The sequence below is a fragment of the Xiphophorus hellerii genome, chromosome 15, assembly GCF_003331165.1.
Source record: "Xiphophorus hellerii strain 12219 chromosome 15, Xiphophorus_hellerii-4.1, whole genome shotgun sequence".
Taxonomy (NCBI): domain Eukaryota; kingdom Metazoa; phylum Chordata; class Actinopteri; order Cyprinodontiformes; family Poeciliidae; genus Xiphophorus; species Xiphophorus hellerii.
Window position 1 is genome coordinate 13,057,921 of NC_045686.1, and position 8,729 is coordinate 13,066,649.

At 38.3% G+C, this 8,729-nt stretch overlaps 1 protein-coding gene across 1 annotated transcript; it reads right to left on the bottom strand.

The window, feature by feature from the left end:
- Window positions 1–1,895: 1,895 nt before the first annotated feature.
- LOC116733758 (fibrinogen-like protein A) lies at window positions 1,896–8,362 on the bottom strand. Its single transcript, XM_032584571.1, has 8 exons — window positions 8,113–8,362; window positions 5,866–6,081; window positions 4,067–4,186; window positions 3,864–3,978; window positions 3,640–3,777; window positions 3,166–3,382; window positions 2,884–3,079; window positions 1,896–2,807 (listed from the first exon to the last, which is right to left on the bottom strand). The coding sequence occupies exons 1-8, from the start codon at window positions 8,263–8,265 to the stop codon at window positions 2,661–2,663; spliced, it is 1,302 nt and encodes a 433-aa protein (XP_032440462.1). The 5' UTR covers window positions 8,266–8,362; the 3' UTR covers window positions 1,896–2,660.
- Window positions 8,363–8,729: the final 367 nt, after the last annotated feature.

Sequence of the window (8,729 nt, forward strand, 5' to 3'; positions counted from 1 at the left end):
AAGCGGTGTTGACGGATTAAATACAACACACTCTGTTCAAGGTCCGCAGCTTGTAACACAGGATGTCAACATCCTAGCTGCACTTTGAGCAGCCATGATTTCTTTCATTTTACACGAGTTAAACAGCATTAATGCCAACTTTGCAATTTGCAGTCATGCACTGAGGTTTCGTCTACAAAAACCAAAGCTGTTCTCTACTGTCACAATCACATATAAAAGCTTTACTACACATTTCTCAGCTGACTGCAGGTTTATTTGAGTTATTGCTTTTCTTTCATGTAAATGTTCATCAGCTTGCTGAGCCAAAGCAGGGGTTCAGCAAAGCCAAAGGCAAATTGTACGTCCTCTGCAATTTCACTGCTGGCAGTGCCTTACTCGATTTCATCCTGCGCTTCCTCAAAAGCTAACAGGAAACTCCACCTCCTTCCTGCATGACACACATTTTTTTCCCCTTTTAGAAACTAGAGATGCTGTTTGGACCTACTGTTAAGCCTCACTTCACACTCTGTCAAGAACCAAAATGTGCAGTGAGAAAAAAAACAAAGTTGTGGTTCATTATTCTTTTTCATTCTTCTTTAAGTACTGAAGTCTGAGTCACGTTTCAGTGTTTGGGTATTGCAAAATTTCCTGTCCAACTGTTGCTCTGAAGAAACTATGTCCTCATCTGAAGAGTTTGTCATGTTTTAAGTTTGCTTTCTTTGCTTTTCACAGTCAATTTTTCAATCAACTTCTAATCTTGTTCACTCTTTGTACTTTTTGTCACATCGTGTTTAAAAAAAATACATACATAAATATATATATATATATATATTCTATTTGACCCGTCAGGTGCTTCTTGTCATTATATTTTATGTATAGAAGTATTTGCTATATAGTGTCATTAAAAGCACAGCATAATTTGTTTGATTTATTAAACAATGATTTGTATTCATATTTGTGAATGCGTATCTGTTTGAATTAATTCTTACATTGGTTTCTCATGACTTTCCTGAACTACACACTGAGCTCTTTGTTCATTTCAGGAGCTCCTTGCATAGGCGTGGTAGAGCATAAAAATGAGCTGGTAGCTCATGTAAAAAGTGTGTTTTTGTTCTCTTCTGGTAACGGAAGTGAAAGGGCCCTTTTTCCAACCACTGCTCTCAGCTTATCACTACTATCAGGTGCAGCTTGATATGTAGACCGAAGAGCGGTTTGACAAAATCAGACCGAGATGCAAATGATCAGGTTAATCAGTTCAAAACATATTTTGAGACATCGTGTTAGTCATTTTGTACGTGTGGGTTTCAGTTCTAGATAGTTCTGGTGATATGGTTGAATGAGTGCATCAATCTTGGCTTGAGTATCATGACATTTTGAGCCTATAAAGTCCATTTTGTTTACAGGGGTGGAATGATTTTACAATAAAAACCTTGATTTTTGAAAACTAAATGTTTTTGAATGAAAACATACTCATAATTATATAAATGGGCTGAATGAGAGACAGTGCTGTGTAAATGACTTGCCCTTTACTCTTTATTTGGCTTGAGTCCTTTCATGAATTTTAATATCACACAAAGATAACTTGGATACAAATGATAATTTTATGTAATAAGGCAAAAAACAAACACAGTTGGTCATACATGAAAACTAATTGTCTTCTAGAACTAAATACTGATTGACCATTGCCATCAAGCTTTTTATTTATCTACACTGAAGATTTTTCAGTGGATGTAAAAGATAATTCAACATACCAGACATATAAGTACACCTTAAAATATTGTGAAAAAGTACAAATAAATGTCACTAATATCAGAATGTACATGCATGTACAGTATGTGTTTCACTTACTAAAATGCACATATGTACAGTATGTGTAATCATGAAATATTTTAAGACTTAATGTCATTTTAATAATAAAGTCATCAACCAACTTGCTCCATCAACGCTGCTCCAAAGAGATGTTCAGTATGTGGAATGACATTATATTAGGGACATTCACCCAAACATTAGTGGGAATATGGATTTTGGACAATGTGGCTCAGACAAAATCCACAATAAATTCAAATCTAAGCTAAATTAGAAATAATGATTTTTCAGAAATTAAGAATAACTAATATGTTCTTTAAAATTACAACTGTGACTGTATTCTTTTTAGTACCAAAATAAAGGAAGTTTATTTGTCACACACACTTAAAGTTTATGGACTAACCACATAGGTTTCAAAAACAAGCAAACAAAAAAACACAGAAAAGCTGAAACACACATCTGGTTTCACAAGAGTGATCGGATTTACAGTAGCAGTTAGTGTAAACTCCTACTGAAGTTGCAGTAGCTCCTCTGTCAGGACACATTGTACATACGTACCTCTACTTGGCAAAGTCAAAAACTGAAAAGTTTTCCAAGCTAACATACAAAACTGTATAAAAGAAATGAACACTTTCCATAATTGTGGAAAAATCCATCATCTCTATGGTAAAGTTTGTATTATGGGTCCTTTTTCATTTGCATAGTTTAAAAGGTTCAAAACAAAGTGCCTTTTCCAGAACCCACTCCTTGGGTTCAACTACCAATGGGGAAAAATGCTGAATACAATCAGCATAGTGTTCACATTTCCTCAGTCTCATCCTTTCATCTCTCTAAGCTTAGAGAGATACTTAGTTCTTCTTCTGCACCTTCGTCATTCAGGGTGACAAACGTGTGTGGAAGCTGCGTGGTCGGATCATCATGCTGACTTTGCGTAGAGAGTAATAATCCGAGTCTTTCCAAGAGTACCAGACAATCCCATCAGGACCCAGTGAGCCACGGCCTTTCGGAGTGTAATGGCCTCCCTGTGGAATTGTCAATATGAAGTAAACACTTGTGTTTCTGAGAGTGTACTATTAGGAGATTTCCGTTTGTGCTTACCCTGTAGTAGACTCCATTAAGGTTGGCATAGAAGCACTGGTTGTACCACCAGCCACCGTGAGAGATCTCAGCACAGATGTTGCCAGTGTCTGGAGTACTGAAGTGCTGCTTGTCATGGTACCAACCGAAGGAGTCCTGCACTGTGCCACTGAAACCTGACACATGGAGACGGTACTGATGCTCCTCATCTTCCACACTGAAACAAGCATAAGAAGAGTCACAGAAGTTTTTGCAAACCCATTAGAAATACTTCACAAAGGACTGCATTGTAGTTTTTTTCACCTGAAGCTCTGGTAGAGGGCATGCTTATGCTGGATGCTCCAATCTTCCAGGTCTATGCGGAGGCTGTAGTCTCCCTGGGTGCTCAGCTCATGGATGTGATTGTTGCCCAACCAAAACTCTGAGTGCAGGTCACCAAATCCATCCCTGTATTCCCTCCAGCTGCGGTCAAAGCTCACAGAGCCATCAACTCGCCGCTGGATCACGGTCCAGCCACCACCTTAAGAAATGGAGACCCACAAAGATCAAGACCTCCAAATATTCCTTAATTCCATGTCAGTTCAATCTGCAGCTTAGTGAAGCTGCAAAGGGGAACCTATGGCAAGTTTGTTCAAACACTTGATAGATTCAAAGAATGCAAAGACCATTTTTTTTCCTACTTTCTATTAGTAGTATCATGCTAGTAGTGCAACTAGTAGTATCAAACCTCTTTAAAACAAGCAGGTTTTAAAGAGGTTTTTCAAAGGTTTTACTCACCATCTGTGTCCATGTCACAGTAAACCTCCACCGGCATGCTTGCAAGCAATGGCACCACGGTGTAGAGACCTGATCTCCTCACACCGTTATAGTAGATGGAGGCACAGTCTATGGGACAGTTTCCCACATGCTGGATCTCTGCAGGGATACGGTGTGAGGCAAGACTCGGGACAAACTGGGATCTTTGGCTCCCTCTGGTGGAGCATCACTACATGAACACGTACCTGGATGCAGGGCTTCTTGAGTATTCTGCAAATGATTGGGCCGAACTATATTGATGGAACAGTCTGAGCTTCTTTTGACTTTATCCATCAGAAGGGTCAGATTATGTAACTGGTTCTAGACAGAAAGATAATTTGGTAACAATTTTAGCCAATTCAGAAAAACGACCCAAAATAATACAAGGAATTACAGGTGGACGTTATACCTGCAGGTCTAGGATGAGGGTGCCCTGCAGATGCAGCAGAGAGCTGGCCTCAGCATAATGAACCTCCAGCTCATGGAAACGCTGCTCCAAAGAGATGTTCAGGTGGAGCTTCTCTTCACTCTGTTATATGAGTGAAGTACTGTATGTGTCAATATTGGACAAACGCACACAAAAATACAGTGAAACTGCTTAGCAGATTAGGATCACAAAGAGAAACTGTAAGTGCGATGACTGAAATGTTTTAACCAGTTTATTATAACAATGAAACCTTATTGAATGTAACTATTGTAGTAGTTATTGTATTTAGATCTGTGTGCTTGAACGTTGAACAAGATATTGTCAAATCCAGGGACAAACTTTAATGTCTTAACATTATAAAGTTTGAATTTCTACCTAAGTTTCTCATTAGATTACTTCATGAATCTAACAATACAGTCAATTTATTACATGAAACTATAAAAAAGAAGACTACCAATTACAGTAAAATGCAAAATAAATAAATTAAAGAATGCCAGACTACTAGGTACAGAAACTATTTAACGCTCCCTAATTTAAGAAACTCCCTAAATGCCTTACTTTTGAAAACACTTGCAACTTCCTGTTTCAGTTAGCTGTGCTGCAGACCTGACCATAGCGTGCAGTAAATTTCACAAATAAAGTAATTTTAATTCAATCACACATACATTCCAACTGACCCTAGTTAGAAAGCAGCACATGAATCTCAGTATATTACTTAAATTAATTTAAAAAGTTTTCTATCTCAGGAAGCCCAGCTGATTACATCAAGTCAGCATTCACTCCTTCTGGACAAAAACACTTGGAAAAACCTACAGAAGACACTTTTGTCATTAAGTCTGCAAAAACATATTGCTTGTTTCCATTTTTTTTATTATTACAAAAGTGTTCTTGCTTCACCATCTCACTCATCCATTTTCTTTACTTTCTTATCCTTGCATGGTCTCAGGGAGTGGTGTCATGCAGGGAACACCCATGGCAGGTCGCCAATTCATTACAGGACAACAAAGACACATACTGGACAAACAATATGCATACATACCTTTGTATCTAATGACAATTTAGAGAGATCAATTAACTAATTAACCTAGCAGTCATGTTTTTGAACTGTGGAAGGAAATTGGAGTACCCCAAGTGAACCCCAAGAACATGTAGTCTCCTTGCAGAAAGGCCCCAGGCCAGGATTCAAGCCTGGAACCTTCATGCAGCAAGGTAACTGCAGCCACCATCTGTAACTCATAGATTCAAATTCAGCTATGAAACATACTGACAAAGAATAATAAAAAATAAATAAATCAGGACCCTCAAACCCAGAAGATGTCCATCAACACACTAGTTCTTTCCAACATCCACCTGTAGTCACTGAGTGATCCAGCTGAGCGCCTCTTTCTATATAAGCCCATCACCTGAGAACACATGAGGCAACACGTGGAGGAGGAGGCCAATCCTGTTAGTGACTAAGGTCAAGGACATTCTGGGATGGAAGCCAGCTCGATTACCTACAAATATGATTAGTCTACAAAAAATGGTATTTATTTCAATCTTGGGGTGGATAGAGGTAAAGTTTTACACTACTCAAGTGTAAGTCAATTTTTTACTATTCAAATATTTGAAACGAACATAAGACCAAGAAATATACATAATTAACATCCTATCCAAAGACCTTCCTTAATGTCTCACACACTAACACTTATATTCACATTTTCATGTGTCACTGCAGACAAACTCAAAGCTGTTAAAAGGATCAGTCCTAATAGCTGACCCACATCTGCTGCTTCAGTCACCTGCAGCTCGAGGACTTTGATGCGATGCCGGTGGTTCCTGAGTTCCTCCTGCAGCTCGGAGATGGTTTCCTTCAGAGCCACGATCTGCTGCTTCCTCTCCTCGTTCTCGTGCAGCCAGTAAGAAACCTCGTCAGAGCAGCGGAACATATCCGGGCATCTTCTCTCATCCAGCTGGGGCAGCGTGGCCACCAGCCGGCACGTCCCATCCTCCATCAGCTGTCAGAGATCGGATTAAAAAGATTTTTTCCAACATTTTTTACTGGGGGTTTCAAATAATAAGTCAATCAATTAGTTATCACTTAAAATGTTTAAGGCAAAACCTTGAAGCAACCCTATGCTGCCGACTTGAAGAAAGCGGTCTGAAAAAAATATTATGTGCCAATTTATCTATTTAACGTGGTCTGCCTTATTGGTGAGATCAAATCACCGTCAAGCTTTTATAAAAAAAGATTTGTCTGTTTTCTTTGGGGTTTTTTTACCTTTCACACATCTCTCTAGATTAAAAATGCTGATTATTCTATTCTGAATCAAATACAGCTGCTATAATGTGATTTTGCCAGATGTAGTCACACACGTGAAGCTGATTGGTCTGAATGTTTGTGTTTCATGCACTGCTGACTGACATATAGTGTATATCAAAAGTTTGTGTTGTGATAAATGGTAACATGATTAATATTTTCAGGACTTTTTCCACTTCTAATCTGGAATGTATCTGGGCAATTGGATTATAAATAAGATGACATATTTTTTTTATTTCAAATAAAATTTGAAAAGCCAGTATAGTGGATGTCATGCAAAGATGCTAGCATTCTTAAACTATGTTTAAGTCTGTTTTGAGTTTATTAGAGCATTTTGTCTATTTTGCTGGTTATCTTCTATATTGATAATGTTTGCCCAGTCTGTGAGGGTGTGTCCTCTACAGATTTTTAATTGGACCTTGTCATTGATTTGGATGCATGGTTTGGACCTTTGTCGTGCTAAAATAGGTTCCTCTTCATCCTCAGTTTTCCAGAAGCCTGAAGGTTTTGTGGTGGCACAAACAGTCCCAAAGACTGTCATCTGTGTTGTCGTTATACTTCTTTGTCCATATCTATCATTAACATGGAAGATTATTGGTACATACAGTATATTACACAGCCACTACTATCGAGAAATCAGCTACTTTCCTGTTGCTTAAAACCTCTTGGGAGCCTAACCGACTGCATCTCTTCTTCCCTTTTAATTGATCTTGAATCAATGTCCAGTTCTTGGTAACATCACAGTTGCACCAGATCTTCTCCATTTGTTGATGACTGTCTTTGTGTGTTCTATGTTATTTCTAATTCTTTAAATGTCTTTCTATTCTCCTGACTGACACCTTTTGATAGTGAGATCCCTCTCATGATTTAGCCAAATAGAAAAATTAACAAAGACACTTTAAGTGTGGCAGGTGTGTGCTGACTTATTTTTAACTTTGTGACTTTGTGACTAGTGATTAATTCTAAACACAGTCACATCTGCAGTTATGATAGGATATTCACACATGTGTAACCAGATTATTTAAGGCTTTTTTATCCCTTCAAAATATTTCAGTTTTTGTCAGTGTAATTTGTATAGGTAAAAGGAAAACTGTTGGAAATAGTTTGCCTTGAACTTTTACATCCACCATATGCAAACATCGCCAATAAGCCAATTAAACAAGTTCAAAATGATACACAGAGAAGCTTTGTTGCTTTTATGTTATTTCTTATCCAATTACAATGGCTGTCCGTCTCATAAAAATACTTGCAAAAATAATCTGTTGTGAATATTTTTTTATTATTTATTTGTAAAGTTTCCAGATGTTCCTTCAGCAGTTTTCTAACTCCAAGTGCTGCACTTGCTTTTACCTTGAGACCCCACTGATGTGACCAATAAATTTGTGAATCTATCCAATTTGAGAGGTGAGGATTATAAAACTTCACTTTCACTTTACATTTCTGCAGAGATTAAACTTTTTATGTGATGCTTTTTCACACTGTACTATCTTGACTTTAAATATTTTATAGTTTAGAATAGCTCCTTAGCTGATGTATTATGTTTTCTCATCATTTCCATAAGCCATACATTAAATAATCTACCTCCACAACAATTGTATTAGGTAAATAAATGCTTCAATGTCACTATACTCTTCCAAAGAGAGCCTAAAAAAAGATGAATCCCATTAAAAAAAGCAACAGTTAACAGTAATAAACATGTTCAGAAACATGACTTTTTAGGATTTAGTACCTGGTTTGTGTACTCCCCACACTGTGAACCTCCGCCGTTGCGTGAAGTTGAAGTGTTCAGGTTGTCTGCTTTGGCCTCTGGGAGCAGCAGGATGAGAAAGCAGAGAGTGAAGCCCACACTCCAGCTGAGGAGGCTGAATGAGATCAAACCCATCACTGTCACAGGGTCCGTCTGTCCTCCGCCTTTTCACTCAGGGTGGACTTAGGATGTGGAAGTATGCGCTTCAGCATCTGATGCTCCGCTGGCTTTCCCTGAATGAAAAAAAGGGAGGTTAAGCTACACTGTAAGCCAAATTGAAAATCTGACCACACTTTAGGAAGATGATGTTGTAAGAAGTTGTAAAAAAACAGGCCAGTATAACTTGTATCAGAGTACAAATATGACATTTCCAGCCTAAAGCTAAGAAAACAGTGCAGTTCTCACCCCAGCTATACAGCACCTTCTAACCCCGTCATGGCTCTGTTTGGGCCAGGGGGTTCTCTCCATTGTTAGTTAAATTCTCCTCGTCTTTATCTCCTCCTGAGTTGCTTTCTCTTAGCCCATGTCTTCCTCGTTCCCTGTCGGTATAGAGATCCTAGTCCAATAATCCACCTCTAAGAGGATTCACTGCAACTGAG

Excerpts from the sequence above, each read along its gene's own strand:
- LOC116733758 (XM_032584571.1), bottom strand. The coding sequence starts at position 8,265 with ATGGGTTTGATCTCATTCAGCCTCCTCAGCTGGAGTGTGGGCTTCACT. Across the intron at positions 3,979-4,066 it reads CCCTCATCCTAGACCTGCAG|AACCAGTTACATAATCTGAC; the intron begins GTATAACGTCCA and ends CTTTCTGTCTAG. Across the intron at positions 3,778-3,863 it reads TCAAGAAGCCCTGCATCCAG|AGATCCAGCATGTGGGAAAC; the intron begins GTACGTGTTCAT and ends GTATCCCTGCAG.